Consider the following 21,720-nt stretch of genomic DNA (forward strand, 5'->3'; position numbering starts at 1 on the left):
AAGAAAAATGTCTATGCAAGCCATGAGATAGTGACAATATTGACAACCGGCAAGAATTGATCAATATTGATATCGAGAAGATCGACAGCCAGAGAGTCGACTGTAGTTGCATAGTTTTTTTTCAGATTCTTACTGTCAAAAATCTCAAAAGTGCGGTCCAAAAAAAACTATTCAACACCCGGTGGTTTGACACTTCCTCAGTTGACACTTTTTAGTTTGCACCCTGTTGGTCTGACAAAGTCAAACTGAAATGTGACGGACAGTCTCTTTTATCCACCAGCAAACGTCAAACCAAACCAAATTCTTCCGGAGAAGATCCGGCCGGCTGTTTGTACTGATTTTTCGTTTGTTGGGGAGCGTTTTTTCGTAACGTGAAAAATCGGATTTTTAGACCCCCTCCCAAAAATTCCTCCCTTAACTGCGTTTCGTAATAAAAAAAAAACGCTCCCTTGGAGACACGCAGAAAATAAGGCATATTTGAATCAACAAAACGTTTTGTTGATTTGAAAATCATATTTTTTGTTGAATCAACGCTAAACGTCAAAGCAGCTTTTTCAAAACAACAAAAGACTTTTGTGGAATCGAGAAAATCAAGGTTTGTTTCAACGCAAAATCGGCGTTGATTATATTCAACAAAACATTTGTTGATTCAAACCTCGTACAGGCTGATTCTACAAAACTTTTTTCAAGTCGACTTGAAAAGTTTATTTATGTTTGTGGCACTGCCCGCAAAATATGACATTAAACCAAGGCGTATAGATTAGATAAGGTAAAGTGCTTTTTCCAGCTGTACAAAAAAAAAATGACAAGAAAATAAGATTTTATATGCAGTTTTGCAGAGAAGTGCAAATCTGGCCGTATTTTTTGTTGTATAGTTGTTCAGCATTCCATATGAAATTCGGATATCGCGCTTTCATTTTTTCAACAGCTTAAAAACCCCGCCTTACCTTATCTAATCTACATACCTTGGGCATCAAACGAAAGTGGCGCCATCAACGTCAGTTGCGGCACATTGCGGTACCCAGGCGTGCTTGAATTTAAAGTGACCGTTATTTTTTAAGCGATGCAGTTTGAAAAAAGTTTCACGTCTGTTTGTCCGCTATTAAAGATTTGCGTTTACCTAAAAAGGAGAGAAAATAAAGACTTTCGAAAAAGAAAAGAAAAAAAAAACAAAATTAAGAGCTTTCGACATGCATCCGCATTCTGATTGTTTTACGTGATTATTTATTTCAGTGTACACCGTTCGCAGTTCGTTCGTGTTCTTTTCTATTGTTTTTTTTTCTTCGGTTTTGTGAGTGTCTTGTTTTTCTTCCTTCGATTATGCTTAAGTTTTTGTTTTGTTTGTGTTCTGTAGTATCGCTAGGTTTGATTATTTTAAATGTTACATTTTTTGTTTTGTTTTGTTTCTAACTCTGCCCCGATTTCTCCCTAGTTTTGAATACTTTATTTGTGTGCGCATTGTGTATATCTTTTCCGTTTTTTGTCTCTTTGTTGTAATCTCACTTTTCAAACAAGTCCGGCAGTTTAACTAAAATCTTTGATTTTAGGATTGTAACAAAACATGGCACTGATTTTTTTTATATATTCTTTCCATTCTTTTTAGTTGCTCTATGAGTAATATATAGTACGGTGTGAAATTTTGAGTTTGTTGAGTTGATTTTTTTTTTGTTCTTTTGCACAGAAAAATCAAAGGAACTTGTGTCAAGAACGATTTCCGATGTCTTTGCTGCAGCGTTTTTGGCGCTCGTAAAAAGATTACTTTAATGCTTTCGCTTTTTCACTTTTGACTCTGGTTTTGCCTTAAATGTAGTACAACTCATGTGTGTGTGTGTGTTCTTCACTTTCACTTATTCATTGTTTGTTTGCTTGTTTACACTGTTTGTTTTTTGTTGATAATTTTCCCTAATTTTCAGCATGTTCTTTTTACTTTGCACAATAGTGTTTTGTTTGTATCTTTTCACTACAACTTTATTAGGCCATTTTGTTTTTCCTCTCTTATTTACGTGATTCTTTTTTTCAAGTTGCTAACTCTAATCAACCATAATGGACAATAATGTTTGTTTTCCCCTTCAAACTTCAACCATTTTTTGTTTTTGTCAAAAGTTTCGTTTGCTGACTAGAAAAAGTTGTTTTGCTTTTTTTCTCTCTCTAAGGAATGCAAAGTTTTGTTGTCAAACAAATGCAAGTGCTTGTAGAACAAGGCGTGTAAAAAAAAATAAAGTCAAATTTGTGTCGAAGGGTGACGATCGCTGTGTCCCGTTACAGAATCGACCCCGCACAGTCCAACTAATCCTACCAAACTTAAGCTTACGGTGGAAACCACAGACAAAATGTGCATTTTCACCCGAATTTGGGTGGCGACGCCACCATGTTTTACCTGCGATTCACTAGGTGATGGCAAAACATTCAAATAAGATTAAACAAAAGCTTTTAATTCGTTGCCATTTTTATTTGCGTCCCAATTCGCCTTAAAATGAAGGAGGTATTCCACTGCGGGAAACTTTGTTTGCACATTTCAACGTTTCCACTACGGAAATCTGAAAATCTTTTTTGACAGACACAAAAGCATCCGCAGTGTAATGCCACCTTGAGTGATATTTTGTTGCTACCGTTCCCAGTTCGGGTTCAAAAGAAAACTAAATGCTACAAATTGCCTTTTTGTATCGACTTGCTGGTGTCAAACGTCAAATAGTTTTAAAAAAAAGTTTGAGCACCCTTGGAACAAATGTTAAACTTAAATACTTTCAACCTAATAACTATAATCTATCAACATGCTTTTTTTATTTTGTGTTTGTGTCAAATATTTGTGTTTCGCTTTATTGTAGAACAATTGAAAAACTGATTGCCTTTGAAATCGATTATTCGTAGATTTTTGCTTAATCTTCAGCGTTAAAAAAACATAAAAATAAATTTTACTTTCGTCACTATTATTCGTTATGTATACTTACACAGAGACAGTTACAATAGATTTGCGCACAAGAAGTTACAATTGTTTGTGATGTCAGCATTCAGGATTTTCAACGCAACTATTTTTAAAACCATCAATGTTAATTAAACAAACAAAGTATAGAGAGAGGTTTGATTTGCATGCGCCGTTTTGTTTTGTTTTTTTTATGTGTTTTTCTGCTACACTGAGATCAATGTTTGTATGGTTGTTTTGAAATTTGGCTCAACCTAACACAAATGTGGCGAAAAATTAACCAAAAACTAAAGAGAAAATCACAAACAGGAAAAGGGATGAAGCTGCTGGAAATGTGATACTTTGCCGTCGTTGCTGGTTCCCAGCTGGTTTTTGGGTGGTCAGGCGATCAGGTTTTTTTTAGGTTTGCGGATTTCGTCTACTGCTGCCGGTGTTTGGTTTCTAAAGGAGGGAAAACAGACAAAGAGAGTGAAAAACAATGTTAAAAACGGTTCTGTCATCAGTTTAGAAGGAATTTTGCTAAATAGAACGCCAAGGTAATGCTGTAGAGCGTACAATTTGAAAGAGTCAAAACAATAAATATAAAAAGTATCAAAAGGGCCATCCATAAAATACTTGGACTTTAGGGTGACAAGTGAAAAATAATTTAATTTTTCCAATTCCTTATGCAAAATAAATTACAGTAAACTAGCGTGACATATAATTGTGATTTTTTTTTTTTATAAAAAAAAACGAATAACATACAAGCGGAATTGTAAAAAGGGTTCAGCGTACTTCGAGAAGTACACAGTAAAAAATAATGTTAACTTGGATGATGTAATTTTGAAAGGTTGCATATTACCTCTTTTATGATGTAATTTTACCGCAATTTAAACTGAAAAAGTGTCATAACACCAGAAAAGTAGTAAAATTTTACATTTTTAGAGGTAAAATTACACATTTTTTCTAACATAAAAGATGTACAACCCCGATGGTTTGACACCAACTGGAGAACGGGGTCACTTTTTAGTTTGACACCCCTTTTACACAGAGTTCACATACACTACCAAACGTTTGTTTTGATAGTGTGTGACAGTTCGCCACTTTTTAGTTTGACATTGTCAAACCAACGGGGTACAAACAAAAAAGTGTCAAACGAAAAACGGACCAACCACCGGGGGTTGAGTGCACTCCTTCCCAGATGTAAAATTACCATGATTTTTTTTACTGTGTAGTTTCAACAAATTTTGAAAAGTTTTAAAACTTAGTTTACAGTAATTATGAAAACATTTTTAGAAACGATTGCTTAAATACGAGGTCGGTTGTGTAGTTGTAAGCGTGGTTACCTCTCACTCCGGAAAAGAGTTACTTTTCAGCACTGTGATTTATATGTTTTCCTGGTACTTTCTTGTAGGCAGCTTCATACAGCGCCTTCGATTTTTCCGAGAAATGTCCATAGGACAGTCAAGGAGCTATTAGACTATAGCAAACAAACAAACTCGCACTTTGTTGTATTTGACAGTTTGCCAGGCTTGCAAACTCGCAAAATAAAGCCAAATGTATGCAGGTTGAAGTTTCTGCAAACAAATGCAGCCAAACAAACAGAGCGGGAAAACAGTCAAAAAGCTTGTTTGTTGTAGTCTAATATTTCCTTGAGAGTCTCAGGGAAAATCTCAGCAAAAATAAACTTGGCTTGAGGGGGATTAGAAAAAAATATGACAGAACAAACTATTTGAGAAATCACAGGCTACTGAGTCGAAAAAATTTTAACGCCAGAAAATCTTTTTTTTTTCTCTTTGAAAAGTCTTCCAACGTCTATTTTTTCTAAATTGTAAAAAAAACGTTGTATGAAACTCGGTGCAAAACGCTAATGATATCTTGGAAACCATTGATGTAATTTTCAATGTTAAAATGTGAAACTTGTTTGTTTCTCAACTCTTTGAAAAAATATGCTCAGATTTTTTTTTAAATCTCGGACCATATTCAGGGTTGTTACGGGAGAGTCGAAAAAAAAAATCCGCGCCAAATCCGCGCCGACATAAAATCCGAAACCGCGCGAAATCCACGCCATATACAAAAATATCGCGACTAGTCGAGATGGATCACAAACGGTCTTAGACGTCAACTGACACCGCAAAGGAAAAAAAAATATCGCGACTAACATTTAAGAAATTTTATTTTTTAATGAAGAAAAACTAATTCAGAAATTATTTGATTAAAAAAACTCGTTTTATGTTTAAAGGCTCCAAAAGAATGAAAGCAAAAAATCCATTTACAAAAAAAAAAATCCTCAAGAGACGGTCAAGGCAAGGGTCGTGAAAAGAAAACTTCAAAATAGAAAATACAATATTTAAAAACCTAAAAATTTAACTTCAAAAATATAACCTCAAGTTCTTCCAGGATGCTTTTTTCGGACTGGCTGCGCTTGTGTTCGATTAGATTAGATTAGAAAAATATAACCTCGTAATAAAATCAAAATCTAAAATTATAATATGATAAAATTTTAAATTTCGAAAGTCTAAATAGTCAAAATCTTAGAATTTTTATACAGTTTGTAATCCAAAATCCTCTAGAATTTTAGGATTTTAGAATTTAAGAATTTAAGAATTTAAGAATTTTATAATTTTAAAATTTTGGAATTTTAGAATTTTAGGATTTTAGAATTTTAGAATTTTAGAATTTTAGAATTTTAGAATTTTAGAATTTTAGAATTTTAGAATTTTAGAATTTTAGAGTTTTAGAATTTATAAGCTTAAGAATACTAAAAATAGATTGGATTTGAGAATTTTTTCTATATTGTTTTGAATTTGATATTTTTCGGTTTTTAAATTTTGACTTTTTAATTTTGTTTTTTTTTAATCTTAAAATTTTCGATTACCCAAATTTTTGGTGTTTTGAATTTCAGATTGCTTAATTTTTGAATTTCGAAATTTCAGATTTTTTAAAATACGATTATAGAAATCTCGAAAAAAAATAATCTGTATTTTGTTTTTTTTTTGTTATAATAAAAACTATTAAATTATTGAATGTTCTGATCTTTTGATTTTCGCCAATGTTTCAATTTAGAAAAACAAAATTCTACCGATTAAATTCCATTCCAAAATTCAAATGTGGTGGCCAGCTTCTGGCACCCACCAGAACAAGCCCCAATAATAGTTTTTCTTACACATTCTAATGTCTATATCTTCGTGAAAAGTTTGTAATATTTGATTTACAAAATTAAAAATTGAATAAATCCAATATAAAATTAAAAATAAATGAGGTTAAAAATCATTACTCTAAACTCAAAAGAAATTAAATATTCAGAGCCGGAGATGTTAAGAAATGACAAGAAACATATAAAAAATAATTTCTACATAATCTTCATCTTCATTTTTTGACGTTTCGTACTAAGAAAATACAAACAAACATTTCAGAAGAAAATTCAATTAATAAAAATTATGAAATTCTTGCACTCAAAGGAAAAAACAAATTATCGTAATTCCTGATAATATTTTTCTTAATAACTTGAAAGGTATTCTATCTCTCTCAAATTATTTATTTATCAAAATTGCCATCCGCGCCTGAGCAAAATTAGCCAGCAAATCCGCGCCAGATCCGCGCGAAACGCGCCATCCGGGCGATCCGCGCCGTCCGTAACAACCCTGCATATTATTTTGCCTTATTTAAATGTATGACGTGAGTTAAAAACCCCAAATAAAAATAAAATGAAAAGAAATAGAAAATTTCACAACAAGGTCAAAACATATCAAACAGTAAATGGGATAATAATGCGTAGAACGGCAGTATACTACACTCAAACAAATATTTACGCTGAAGTTATGTGAAGTTACGCGGTATTTTTCCACTAGAGTTTTTCACATAACTTCTACGTGGTGGCCCTAGCAGAAACAAAACTTTCTAGGTCAAATGTTTTCACTAGAGCGTCCAATTTCCCGTCCCGGGAATTCCCGGAAAAAAATATTTCCCGTTTCCCGGGAAATTTGTAAATTTCCCGGGAATTCCCAAAATTCAAGCGGAAGCATATAATTTCTTAACTTTCAAAATCAAATTATTCGCTCTACAGCATTGCCTTGGCATTCTCGATTGCGAGATTCCTACTCGAAACTAAGTGTCCGAAGGCTTGATTGTTGAGGCAATTGCAAACCTCTTTTTACACCTTGGCTTCCATCCACTCCGGGATTTGAACTGACGACCTTTGGATTGTTAGTCCAACTGCCTACCAGCGACTCTACCGAGACAGGACCCAGGGAGACGACTCCTACACCTGGACTGAGCTAACAGAAGGCGTGATCAGACAAATCTCGTCTCGAAAAATGCCACCGGAACCTTCTGGGATCGAACCCAAGCCGACTGGGTGAGAGGCACGCTTACCCCTACACCACGGTCCCGGACATTTTTGAACGAATATTTTGAAAATGCCATGAAAAAAAATTAATGAAAAAACTTATCATTATTTTGTTCAATTATATTCATTGGTGAGTTCATATATGTATCAGATTATCAGAAATTTTGATATCGACATTTCTGATGATATTAATTTCTGAAGCAACTGGAAAAAGATCTTGCATAATGAAAATGATTTACTACAATGTATTCGCAATTCGCAATTTTCAGTGTAAGAACGGGCCTTGACCGATCTTATGCACTAGGTTCCCGACGAACACGCACTGCCCTTACACCTACATCTCACCCTTGCTCTGAGTCAGTACGAGCAACACGCTAGAACACGCTTTGAGTGTTCGTGCCAGGCATGCACACCTTCTTTTCCGGTTACGCATTTTAACTCGGCCGGGGGTGGTACATTACGGTAGGGTTTGATGTAAGTATAAGCGCCTAACCATTTATAGTGTGCCTATCAACATTCATAAAGCAAAAACTGTTATATTTTTAGTTTGAATTCAAAAACTAATTGTTATTTACTGTGTATTGTTTTCTCCTGAAATCTTCCCTATTGTTGAGTCGTGTTTATCTGTTGCTATTTCTTTTGTCGCGGTGTTTTGTTACAATATTTTGGTCCTAAGCATTTTATAAAAGTTTTTCAAAAGTACAAAAGTAATATTTGCGTTAATCCTTTAATCATTTCATAAATTGAGTCAGGGCTCGAACCTCACTTGCTTAAGAAAAAGGTGAAGTTTCAAAACAATGGACAGTGAAAGAAATATACTATGTAAAGAATCAATAGTAAAAGAAAGATAGTAATTTATGAAGAAGATAAAGAAATTAACAATAGTTAATAAATAGAGGTAACAAACATGCTTAGATTGTATTGAGGGCAATTTACAGGAAGATGAGAAATTATTGAAATAGATAAATAAAGAAAAGGCACATGATAAACAAAATTGACATCGCTGCCAAATTAAGGGAAAGCAGACAGTTTGTTGCAGCAGCATCAATTAGTAAAATAGAGTGGAAAAGCGTTGAGAAATAAGAGAATCAAATAAGTAAAATCGAAATCAAATGGAGGATAGTAAACAAAAGCCGTTTAAGAAAATCAGTGAAACAAAATAAACAGATGATAGATGGTAGCTGGAAATGGAAAGGAGAGAGAAAACCCCGTTCTGCAACGTTCAGGTACATCCACAGCAGTTGACTCAACATACTGCGAATCAAAACAATACCGTCTACAATCACAAATTACTTCCCTTTCCCACATTGACGCGCCCCTTTCTTCTAGCCGTCTCGACTCTGACCCTCGCTGGTCAAAGGTTTACGATCCGTTTCCACAGGCCACCAGCTAGGTCATCATGAAAACCAAGCCAACGTGGAGGTAAGAAAATAGGACACTCGCAAGGAACCAGAGCTATACTGTCTTGATCAAGAATGACCTAACAGGACTACGGACGTAGTCAGTGACGCTCCTTCCAGGATGTTCCTCGCCTGAGCGTCAACTGAAGAGATATCATCAGAATCATTCGCACTTGGCCTGCAAAATGATTTACTACAATGTAGATACGATTTTTTTTACAGAATTACTGGTGTTATTTTGTTTAAAAAAATATATAAACCCTTTGCTGTCAAAGTAAGATAAAGAGTTTGTTAAACATTTTTTGTTTACCATGATCATATGAGATGTTCGTACAATTTGAACTACGTGTTTGTGCCATGAAAAAACTTTCAAACGAAGTCAGTTATAAACCTCAAAATCATGTGACATAATAAAAACCTTTAAAAAATCATTTAAAAACTACTTTGTATTTTTTGAGAGGTGTTTAAAAAATGGAAAAAATATTAATTCAAAACATAAAGTAAAACAAACACGAGGAAAATATAAGGACATAATAAAAAGCTGTACCATTTTGTTTAAGGGCTGAAACCAGTATGACTTGTTTTAGAAAAGATATTTGCCATGAAAAACATAATTTCTGCATGTTTTTTTTCACTTCAGATATGGGTATAGGTCAAACCACATTCTCTCAAACAAGTTTAATAGAATTATGATTTTTGAGTATGGATTCATTTTACTCACTTGATAAAAAATACTTCTCATTAAAAAAATATCTGAGATTTATTGCAATTTAAAAAAAACATATAAATTTTCATGTAGCTGTATGATTTTTTACATGCAGTGAAGCAGTTAATTGACACTCATTTTAACTTTTAAAGTCGCTGTCCTTTACAATTTGTTGTATAATATATATCAGAAACAAGTTCAGGAACAATTTTCAATATATTTAAAAGTTCCCGGGAATTTAGTTGAAAATTTCCCGTTTCCCGGGAAATTTGTAGCCCCGGGAAATTGGACGCTCTAGTTTTCAAGTTGATTTTACGTGTTTTACACGTAAAAGCTATTGGAATAAATTGATGATTTCTACTTTTTATTTTAGTAAACATATGGCTTGTTCGACTTACCACAAAACTAAAACAAACAGATGCTTCGGAAGAGTTCCACAAGCAAGCATCCTTCTCTTCCGAACACCGGCGATGCTTTTCCGTCTCCATTCTCTTCAACGACCCACCGAAAAAAACAAACAACTTTTGTACACACACTCTCACTTTAAGTCAAATTGTAATGGCTTGTTGCTGCTGCTGCTGCTTCTTGAACTATATTATATATTTTAACCATTCACTTTTTACTGTTACTGTTTGTTTTTATGCATTTAAATACGTTGATTTCAATTTTGTTTTGTTTGTTTTGCAAATAACTCTAACTCTGTGTTTACATGCACGACTCACTGCTTCGCACTTGATTATTTTAAATGTTATGGTTTCTTCCTTTTTTGTTTTGTTTAATAGCAATATTATTAAAGCTTTTTTTAAATCACATTGATTTTTCTGTTTTTTTCCTTACTAAGAAGTTACTTTTTTTTCGTTCGAACAAAAATAAAAAACACAACTCTCGTTTCCCTCGTGTCCCCTTCGTTCGATCGGTGCCGGAGCCTAGACGAGGGCCGCCCGGACGAACGCGACCAGGGCGGCGGCCTGCATGCCGGCGTTGGCGACAATGTCCAGCGTTAAATTGTCTGTACCAAATCACATCTGTCGGTAGGGCGAGTGGAGCTTCAGATATTGTATGACCAGGCTGGGCCCGCCGCCCACCACTTCCGGCGGAAGCGCCGACAGGGGACAGTTTTCGATGCTCATGATGGCCAGGTTCTGGCACAGGGCCAGCTCGTACGGGAGTTTCACCAGCGAGGCGTTATCGTTGATGTAGAGCGACTCGAGGTTCTCGAGGGTGCCGATTTCCTCCGGCAGATATTGGAGATTGTTTTCGCCGACGGACAGATACGTCAGGTTGGTGAGGTGTCCGATGGTGCGGGGAAGCGACTGGAGGGCGTTCGACTGCAGGATCAGCTTCTGCAGGTCGTGCAGCAGGCCGATCTCCGACGGAAGCGACTCCAGCCGGTTCTCCTCGAGGTCGAGCACGCGCAACTTTTTCAGGTTGCCGATCGTGTTCGGGATTCGCTTCAGCATGTTGTTGGACAGGATCAAAATCTCCAGGTTCTGCAGGCAGTGGATGTCATCCGGGAGCTTGGCGAGCGAGTTCGTGCCAAAGTTAAGCTCCACCATCTGGGACCAGGTGCCAATGTCGAGCGGAAGCGACGTCAGCGCGTTCTCCTTCATGTTCAGCTTGGTGAGTCCTTTGGCGCGCGAAAAGATGCCGTACTGAATCTTGTCGATCTGGTTGTGCTCCATGTTAATACTGGTCACATTGGTGAACTGGGCCGGCCCACCGGACGGGTAGCTGTGGAACGCGTTCCGCGACAGGGTGATGGTGGTCAGGTTGCTCAAGCTGGCCAGCAGCCCGTCCGGCAGCTGGCTGATGCTGTTGCCCTCCACGTTGAACTCGTCCATGTGGATGCAGTTGCGCAGCGAGACCGGGATCGCCGTCAGCTGGTTGTACCTGAAAAAGGAACGCGAGATTGCAGATTTTCGCGATGCCGAAAGCTTCTTGAACTCGATCAGTATCGTCTCAAGGCTTTGTACGGGGTAGCAATCCAAAATTTCGCGAACCCTCTCCCATGTCGGGACGTGCCATTCAAGTATCTAAAGTTCTTCGTCATGATGGTTATCCTTGTAGCATTAACACTGCACTTTTTCTCTTCCAACTGCCACTGCATTCTAATCACTGGGAAGAGTTTTGCAGCTGCTGGAGACCAATTTGATGCAGTACTCCAGAGTTGAGTCACGACTTCTTTCTGTTAGGTCCCGTCGCTTCTGGTTGAAATACTGCTTGAAAAGTAGATCGCTTAACCATTCGGCATAGTACCCCCACACCGAGTCACGATATTGGTCGAGTTCAAGTTGATCTGTAACAAAAAAAAAAAAAGAAGACGTGAGCCACCCTCACCTCAACCCGAGCCGCTGCAGGTTGGCCAGATTTCCTATCGTCTCGGGAATGTCGAGCAGGTCGTTGTGCTGCAGGTCCAGCGCCGTCAGGTTGACGCAGTTGCCGATCGCCTCGGGCAGATGCTTCAGGTGGTTGTGGGACAGGTCGAGCGTGGTGAGGTTCCGCAGGTGCCCGATCGCGGCCGGCAGTTCGTGGATTTTGTTCTCGCGCAGGCTGAGCATCGTCAGGCTGCTGAGGTTCTTCAGATTGTCGCCGACCACCTTGATCCGGTTGAAGCGCAGGTAGAGCGTGGTCAGCGTGTGCAGCTTGTAGATGACGTCGGGGATTTCGGACAGCTTGTTGTGCCGCAGGTCGAGCACTTTGAGCGCTTTCAGGTTCTGCAGCGAGTCCGGCAGGGAGGTGAGCGAGTTTTCGTTGAGGGCCAAGGTTTTCAGGTTGGAGAGGCAGCCGATTTCTACGGGGAGGGAGCTGATTTTGTTGCCGTACAGGTAGAACTCAATCAGGCTGGTGCAATCCTTGACGGACGGTGGAATGACGGTAATGGAGGATTTGCTGAGGTCCAGCCGTAGGATGTTTTCCTCCTTGCAGCGCTGAAACTCCTTGATGACATCCACATCGGCCTGGATCGCTTTGCCCTTTTTGGTGGTCGGCTTGGGCTTGTTCGACTCGGGGTGCTTCACTGTGACCACCTTGGGACGGATTTCGGCGGGCATTTCGCTGCTGGTTGCTCCTCCTCCGGTGGACGACGAGGACGTTCCGGGTGCGTTACCGGACGAGTAACCGCTGCTTGTGTGTCCGGAAGTGCTCGTTCCACCGGAGCTTCCCAGATTCATGCCTCGTTCGTTCGTTTTTGGGGAGGTCGTTCGTGTTCTGCCCAAGGTCTTCGCTGACTTTGTCTGTGGTGCAATCACGCAACGTGTTATCTACAGTGACTGTTGGACGTTGATTTTTTTTCGCGGAGACCTCCTAGCAGCGATCCATGCTTGTCTCTCTCTCTCTCTCTCTGTCTCGTCACGGGACGGCCACTCGCACGTTGCTTGCTGATAGGAGCGTCGTTATCTCTTGACGTGCAGTTCAGACGTGTACGATGCAAATTGTCACACACCAGCGAGATCTGCAATTGAAATTATTATTATTATTAGCTAGAGCACAGTAGATTTGTAAACAGGTTCGACTTGGAAGAACAACTGGGCAAAAACAACAACAACTCGTAAAACGGAAGACGATGGTTACGAGAGATTGACCTTCGGGACATTAGGGTAGATAGTTGGCACATATTTTGCAAAAAAAAAAAAAAAAAACAATTCTCCAATGAAATAATAATTCGGACGGTGAGCCAGCCCCGTCCCACACATAATCAGAGCTCTTCTTTAGTCATCGGTCTTACACAAACTTGAACTTCAGTGCCTCAAGTGCACACAGTAAGCACTGACTGGCTGGCAGTAGGCAATGCACCACCTTAAAGTCAAGGTGAACCGACCTCCGAGGTTCACCACACACAACAGAGAAGGCCATGGTCACTACGCCACACTACTCACTGTGTGGTCCAGGGAGAACCCGTTCGTAGTAGGCCAAACGCCTCCCTCCGTAGGTCTCGAGACCTGTCAAAAAATTTTGGGAGAGAGGAAAATTTCTGTTCCCCATCCCACCAAACAGTGGCCAGCCAGCCAGCCAGCAGCAGGAGGATGAAAAAAAACGTCATTTTGCACACACCACCGAAAAAGGTGCCACTTTTCAAGGGTACCGCGCTGCCGTTCGGAGCACGGCTCCCGGAAGTTGGTCACCTCTTTTGCGAGCCCCCGCGGATGCTTACCACAACAAACTTGCCAATTTAACAGACAAAGCAAAATCTCCTGAAGAAATCCCGTTTTTTTTTCTTTCCTTTCCAACTTTTCTTGCCTTCTTCTGGCTGTGTTGGCTGGCTGGGGAGGAGACAATCCACGAGACTCACTTTTATCCTGTGGCACTTCTGCTCAACGAATGGACAATTGCTATGGCAAAGGCCCATCATCATCAACCAGAAATTCCCTCCCTCTCTTTCTCTTCAAACATTATTCTCTCACTCTCCGGCTCTCACTGCTCACTCCTTCTTCTAGTACGGACTTCAATCGCCTTGTGCTGCTGTGTTGCCCATCCGAGTGAGAGTTTTTCAATCAAATTTGGCGAGAATTTCTACTTTCTACACACAATCTCAAATATGGGAGCACTATTGGGACAGGGTTCACAACAAAAAAATTTACCGATAATTTTTTAATTAAAATCAACATGTTAAGAATACTTGTTTTGAACTATTTTTTTTTTTCTTGAACCATTGTGGACATTTCTGGAGTTTTTTTTTTTAAAGGTCCTATAAACCAAATTTTTATTTTTTGCTTTTTGTGTGTTTTTGAATACCCCTGACTCAAGGCGGTTCTAAAAACACCCAAAAAGCAAAAAATTAAAATTTGGTTTATTGGACCTTTTAAAAAAAACTCCAGATTTGAACTTGGAACACTCTTTTTTCACTGGGACACTTTTTTTCAATTTCAGACTGTTTGCTGTTTTTGCATATCGGACACATGCAGGGTAGGTCGACTAACAAGTTCTTTAGCAAAAATGTCGCCCTCCTTAAACAATTTGGCGCCCTCAGCAGGACCCAAGAGAAACTTTGCATTTTGCAAATTTGCCAAGCTGCCGATTTGTGCTGCGCCTTCATGAAAAAGATATAGCAAAAAAGTGACTTATGCTGACTGCGGAATTCTGCAGAAGCTGCAGAAATCCTGCAATTCTGCAAGTACGGGAATAGACCTACTAACTGTAACGTTTCACAATGATAAAATAGTTGTTTAACCACTTTTTTCTTTTAAAACCCGAAAAATGAACCCTCCATACAAAATTTTTAAATTTTGTATGAAGATTTTGTTACGAGGGGGGGAGGGGGTCAAACGCACGGTTTGTACAATCGCACTTTGCTGAGTTCGTTTTCGCACCTCCCCATACGATTTTTTCAGTTCAACTACAATTAAACTTTTTTGTGTAATCGCAGTCGAACTGAAAAAATCGTATGAAAAGTGCGAAAATGATCTCAGCAAAGTGCGATTTTCAGTTACAGTGCACTAAACGCACCTCTTGTTTTGAAAACATTCCCTGACAGGTGCAACTCTTTCGCTCTCCACGCACGCTCTCTTCGCAGACGCTCTCCCTTGCTCTCTTTTTCTTTAGATACACACATACAAACACATACTTGCACACAATGTGGCGGAGGCCTCCTTCGATCCGATTTTGGGAAAAGATGGAAAATTTCGCTTACCCAGAGAAATTAATCTCAAATTCCAGCTTCTTTTCCTCTAACACGTACTCCTTGGTAGTATAGAATGTGCCCACAATCCGATCGTAACTGCTTTTGCCTGGTTTATTTTATTTGCACAAAAAACTGCACGGAACAACCCGGACGGGTTCACTTGCAAAACGAGTCTGCTGCTGGCTTTGAAAATGTTTTTCAACCTTTTCTCCGCTCTCTTCTCTTTTTCTCTCTCGCGCTAGCCAGGGTCGGACTCATTCATCCGCGAAACATGACAGCCGAGCACGTTTCGAAAATGTTGACTTAATTTTAGGTTGGTTTTACACAATTCTTTCAACCTCAACTACATGTGCACTCAAATTTAAAGCCCGACCCGCCCGACCATGATTATTTTCAAAAACATTTTTGCTGAAAAAGTAAAACGCATACAAATTGTAATGAAAGCACAGACAAACAGACGTGACTCTCCATACAAATTATTTTTGAAATCCATCGTCCTAATCTCTAATCTAATCTAACCCTAGCGCAGCCAGTCTTTCGAGGGCATCCTGGAAAATGCCTTAGGTTGATTAACGCCTAGCATCCTCTTGTCATTATTAACAATTGCAGTGCCCCATTGCATTAAATTGCATTGAAACATCACAAACGTTAAAGCGGCCAGGCCAACTGCGTAAAGTTCACCGCAAAGATGATTCGTTGAATTGGATTGAGTTTGAACACGAATGTTCAAACAGCAATACAGTTCTGAATCTACAGGGGAGGAAGAAACGTGGGGATCCCCCCGCTCACGTTCCTGTTTTTAGAGCAATGAATCGTTGGGAGCACCATGCTAAGAAATTTTGGTGCTCCGGGACCCTCGAGGATGGGACATTGTATTTCCACAAATGCCCTGGACACTATTTGCCATGGTTATAGCGCCACAACTCGCTCTCTGTTGATGAGATAATGTTAAAATAATTATTATGAAAATACAAATTTTTGATTTACACAACACATTAAAATTTCGTTCAGATTAAGCTGATACATGAAAAAATGATTTCTAGTATAACAAACAAATAGCGGAAAACGTACACAGAAATATGATTGGAAAATAAAAAAATGTGGACTGACCTTGATTAATAAACAGAACGCCAACACACTCTGAAACAGGAAAAATCTTACCTCACATAACAGCTTCTTTAGTCCCTACCGTTCTGAATTATGTTTTCCCTCGCTCACCAACTTTGGCTCGGCAAGCCAGTCAGAGAACGCTTTTTCACCAGTCGTCAGGTAATGCACCAGCCGCATCGCACAGCCGCTTTCGCATTTAAGCCGAGTAAACGCTGCAGCTCAGCATAGCAAATTCAGGTTGCCTCCAACGCCCCCTTTCGATGCCGTCAGAGTTTCCTACTGCATACCAGCCTGAATATCCCAATCCACTAACACTAACGCAATCCAGTTTTGCGCACACCTTTTACTGCTAACAATTTGTAGCTCATTTTGTTTTGTTTTTCGCGAATTATCCCCGATACTCATTGATAAGCTCTGTCAAAAGTCTTTCACCAATACAAAGGCACTTATTTTCCAGCATAAGAGTATCTGTTGTCTCACTCTTTCCTCCGCGGTGTCGGTAATCCTTTCTGCACAGTTGACTTCATCCTTTGCACAAACCCCAACTCATCTCCCCGCCAACCCCTCCACCATGAAAAAAGAGCAGCGTCTCTCTCCACAAAAGCTCCTCTCAGCACTCACACCCAAACACGTTCGTTAGTTGATGCGCTTGCTCGTCACCACACCAACACACAGCCAACGTTTATGTGTGGCACGATAAACTTCAACATCAACCCATCACCGCAGCAGCCAATCTTAGAGCCATACACTAGCTCGCAGACAGTTAACACTAGGTAATTCCCATCACAAAATCTTATAGCGAAATTTCACACACGTTTCAACCCATATTTCTTTGTTTTCGCCTAAATAGTCTTTAACTATTTTTCGGCCAATTCTTGCAAATTCAATTTTAGTATCACCTTAACCGTTTTCTTTGAGCTGTCTGCACGCACACAACCATAGTGGGATCACAACGTTCTCAAGCTCTTCCCTGCTCTGGCGTACACCAATACATGCGAAATGCATGTCAAAATTGCCTTGGATACCAGCGAAGCCGTAGCAGGAACCAAATCTTAATCACTCCAAAATGAACTAAAATGGCAGAATTTCACTTAAACTCCATCTTTTTCGAATGGACAGGACACTTCTCCGGCGATCGATACACTTTTTGACCCGAAACCCGGATTATAACAACGAAAAAAATCGAAAACCATCTAGCCCGATTTCCAGCAAGACCACGTCCGGTCAGTGTTGCCAGACTTCTCTCAATTTTTGAAATCCATCGTCCTTCATCAAATCACCAAATCACGGCGACGCCAGCGCTGTCTGGTGAGCTGATGCCGAAGCGCAGCCCAAACATTCCAATACAAACCCATTACTGCAATGTGCCACGTCAGTGTATGCGTGAGACAATCAAGCCTAAACGATTGTAAACATCAACAGCTGATCGAAATAATGTTGTTGTTGCTACTCGATGAAAAGAATAAAAATCAACAGCAAAGGCCGAAGATGACGGTGGGTCGGTTCCGTTTCCAATAGTAGAACCTCATGAGCCAAATCATGCGGCTGCACCAGCAACGACGCACCACAACCGCAACGACAGAGACCAAATCACTGGTCATCCCAGTTGCTATCAAGTTCTGTCGAAGATATCGCCTCCACTGAAATCTCGACTCATTACACCTGACACCATCATCAACAAGATACGAAAACACCAGTAGTGGCCGCCGAAATAGATAAATCCAATTCAAACCTACCGGAATTGATCCCCACGATGGGCGTTTTGGAAATTTCCACGGGGAACGTGTCCAAGGCGCAGTTAATTTGCGTCAAACAACAAAAGCAAACAGGGCAAAGATTCCATAAAATGCTGCCGCAAAATTTACATCGAAACAGAACCACAGAAACTGAACTGGAAAAAGATTGAGTGGCGCAACATCGCCAAAAGGCCATAAGGACGACCAGCAGCAGCAATCTGAGCAGCAGTCCACGAAAAGTAAGCAGGTTGCTCCGAAGGAGATGCCTCCGGCTTCCTCCTTAGTAACCGGCGTCGCAGCAGCAACCTCGACATCGACAGGCAGTTGAGCAGGCCTACCGGGTTAATAGTGGGGAAAGAGGCTATGGCCAAGACTGCCCCAATTTTGTCCTAGAAAGCCTGGATTGTGATTCACGGTTAGAATTCCAGAATTCCATAAATATTTGTGCTCTCATTTGCTGCTTCGCACGTGCTCCGGCTCAATAGAGTTATCTAAGCCCGAGCTCACGAACACTAGCACCCCATTTGTTTTGCTGGCGGGTACAAAATTTAACCTCAATCTTTTTCGTGTACGTACACGCAATACATGCGCACGTAGATAACTCTATTTGAAAACAAAAACACGCTTCACACACACTGAGAATAGACGGGCGAGCTGTCACGACAGTAGCGCCATCAGCGCCGGGTGAGTGGATGCCGAAACAAAATTGTATTTGAAATAACCGTTTTTGGAGGACGATGGTTCGGCACTCGAGTGTCCCGTCTGTTTGTCTGTGATGAAAGGTTGTACCCAGTCAGTTTAATTCGAATTCTGAACGGAAACTAATTAGATCCCGAAACGCAACAACCGGTTCCGCGTTGATTATATTCAACAAAAAAATTTTTGAATCAAACCTCGTACAGGCTGATTTTACAAAATATTTTTCTGCGTGTGAGTAGGATAACTATTGTTGACAAAACTACCTGGCGCTCGAGGATAAGTAACATAGTTCAAACTATAAAAATGCTTATCTGTTCCTTTTCCATGTTGTTCCCGCAGATATGTTTAAGTGAACAAAGGTATTTTCTTGTCCGTTTCTCTCAAAGGTAAACGCCGGGCGGCATTTCAGAATGAGCCGCAGACACTGTTGCCAGCGATTTTCTGCACTTTTGGTGCAATAAAAAACATACCCGGCAACAATGCCATGCAATTCGAAGAAGAACACCAACAAAAACAAAACGCTCAGTATGGGATTTGACAGCGCGCATTTGCCGAAAGTGCGGCGCGTCGTTTCGAGGCTGGTATGCCGCGTGTCTTTTTCGGGAATACGCGCAATCGAGAAATTAAAAAGAGAGATGTGAGCCAGTAACATGGAGTGAAACTTTCGCAGCTGTCATGGTAAACTTCACAGCAGCTTGACAGAAAGTTTAACTCCATGTTGCACTTTTAATTTCTCGATAGCATTTATTGTGAAAGCTGACAAAAATCAAAATACGAGCGCAATCTGTCAAAGCTGTTGCGCCACAGGCTGATGTACACGCTAACGACAAACCACTAAATTTTTTTTCGGCGCAATAGATTTTTTCGCGCAACAGAAGTGTTGCGCACTTTGGTTTGGTGGTGCGCGGATAATAATCGAAAAACGAATTCGAACACGGAATCGGTTGTAGCGCTTGAAACGGGATACGTAAACGATTTGAATTGACTTCCGTTTCAGAATTCCGATTGAGTTGACTGGGTGATCGGGTTCGAGCTGTCAGAGTCCCTGCGAAATACCCCGTAAAAAATTTGACAGTTCTCGACCTAACGAAACACCCTTCGAAATCGGGTAATCAAAAACAACCAACCAGTTAGCCGATTTAGTCGGGATTCGTCAGGAGTCAGGTTGAGTCAGATTTTATTATATTCACAGACTAAATCGGTAAAAAATCTGTTGTTTTTGTAACCGATTTCGTCGGCCGATTTCGACAACCGATTTAACACCAGACGCTTATGTAAAGATTACACAGAAGTCTGTTGCCCGGTCGGCCGATTCCAACAAATCGGCCGAAACCACCCGACTAGACCCGACTTAGTTATGCGAATAGTCGGATTTTTTTACGGGGTATGTTGGCTGAAATATCGGGCGGTCAGTTAAAAAAAACACAGAAGTTGCATGATGCAAACAAACCTGCAGCTGCCATGTAAACATACTTTGAATGTGTTGGCAAATTTCTGACTAGAAGGCCTTATCCCCAGTGAGAAAAAAGAGCCAAATCGAACAAACCCTCACTCAAAAAACCTTTCACCACATAGTTGCATGAAAATTCCTGTGGCTGCCAATTTATGTCCCGAAACAATGTTTTACATGAGTCATGCGACAGTCACCATGAATTCATGTCAACTCTTCTAGATTTTCACGCAGCATACACTCACACAACTAAATGTCACGTGAAATTCATGCCTGAAAATTTGGAGGCGTGGCTTGCAGTCAGCTGCTTTTTGGTTTGCATGATAATCATGCAACACCCGCATGAAAACTGGTATGGAAAAAATCCATACACCTATTCATGCAACATTGTGGTGAAATTGTTAGTGTAAGTTGGTATTATATGGTTGGGATGGTGCATGAAATTCCTGTCTGAAAATTTCTAGCTGGGCGTGCAAGTCTCAAGCCGGTCAGTTTGCTGCAGATTCTCATCAAGTGAACATGATTTCGGTTTTTTTTCTCGGAATATTTGTAACTCTAGTCGTTTTCCGAATCTGCATGCGGTATTTTTTTCGGAGTAAAATATCTGCGTAAAATAGTAAGTATTTGTTTCATAATTTTGTCAAAATTTTTGATTAATCTTATGTGCCTTTTTTCTAGGCCACTGAACCAGCCGTTCCAGCGCGCAACCGTCGGTGCCTCATCATGGCCAACCGTAACCTGGAGCAGGATGCGGGCAAAGCCAAAAAGGTCCAAGTCACCAAGGTTACCAGGGAGCCAACGATGCAAAGAGGTGACGAAGGCGTCGGTCACGTACGACAGCAGGTTAGGACACCCCGCGAGCAGCAAGCGATACGCCGGAACCATGAACAAGTGTATTGTGTAGATTGCTGTTGTGTTATTGAGATTGTGTGCTAGTGTGATTGTGTATAAGTGAATGAAAACAGCGATTGCGAAAATAAAAATTTAAAAGAACAACTATTTTTTTTCATTTAAATTAAATCATTAATAACAAAAAAAGAAGAAGAATATACCCCACCCCCCAACCTCCCACACTGTAAAAGTCATTAGAAAATCATATGATATTTGCATTCCAATCAGGCATAAGTTGCGTGAATTGGCTGCAACTGTAACGTGAAATTCTTGTGATGAGGGGTATGACTGTATTGGTACATTTGCAAATGCATACAGCCTAGCCACCAGAGGTTCACGTAGATTTTGCATGAACATCCATATGGAAAATAACCACATATATGTTCATGCAACATTGTGGTGAACATTATTTTGAGTGCTCTTCCAAGTTGGAACGCACCCAGTAAGAATTGTGGCAGCGAGCCTCAAGTCGATTTGGCTCGATCTCGAGCCTACATCGACTAACACTTTGTTTAATGTTCATAACATTTCTGAGTTAAGGCGGTTTTGACGAGTTGTCGGGTGATTTTCACTCACTTTCAAAAAAAAAAACAAATAAAACTCTAGAAATTATCTTATATTAATCAGGATTTGATAAAATGTCAGCAAATTTAATTTTGAAGCAGCTTTAAACATATATTTGAAATAATTTAAGAAAATATAGAAAATTTTAAGATTTACTACGAGTAACCCTTAAACTGAACTTCTTGTGCATAAATGTGCAGAATAAAAGGGCTTGACTTGAAGCATTGCAAAAGGACAAATTCAAAATTAATAAGGAGTTTCTTTTCATATTTTTCATTACAAGGAAACCAAAAAGTAATA

At 39.8% G+C, this 21,720-nt stretch overlaps 1 protein-coding gene across 3 annotated transcripts; it reads right to left on the reverse strand.

The window, feature by feature from the left end:
• Window positions 1-1,175: 1,175 nt before the first annotated feature.
• LOC6033975 (leucine-rich repeat protein soc-2 homolog) lies at window positions 1,176-15,162 on the reverse strand. Of its 3 annotated transcripts, none has more exons than XM_038256491.1 (4): window positions 14,980-15,162; window positions 11,691-12,804; window positions 9,752-11,243; window positions 1,176-3,361 (listed from the first exon to the last, which is right to left on the reverse strand). In XM_038256491.1, exons 2-3 carry the CDS (start codon window positions 12,521-12,523, stop codon window positions 10,373-10,375), a joined length of 1,704 nt encoding a protein of 567 aa, XP_038112419.1. In that variant the 5' UTR covers window positions 12,524-12,804; window positions 14,980-15,162; the 3' UTR covers window positions 1,176-3,361; window positions 9,752-10,372. The 3 variants fall into 3 exon arrangements, with proteins under 3 accessions (XP_038112419.1, XP_038112422.1, XP_038112416.1); XM_038256494.1 differs by lacking the exon at window positions 14,980-15,162 and adding an exon at window positions 13,642-13,722; XM_038256488.1 differs by lacking the exon at window positions 14,980-15,162 and adding an exon at window positions 13,504-13,682.
• Window positions 15,163-21,720: the final 6,558 nt, after the last annotated feature.

The sequence above is a fragment of the Culex quinquefasciatus genome, chromosome 1, assembly GCF_015732765.1.
Source record: "Culex quinquefasciatus strain JHB chromosome 1, VPISU_Cqui_1.0_pri_paternal, whole genome shotgun sequence".
Classification (NCBI taxonomy): Eukaryota; Metazoa; Arthropoda; class Insecta; order Diptera; family Culicidae; genus Culex; species Culex quinquefasciatus.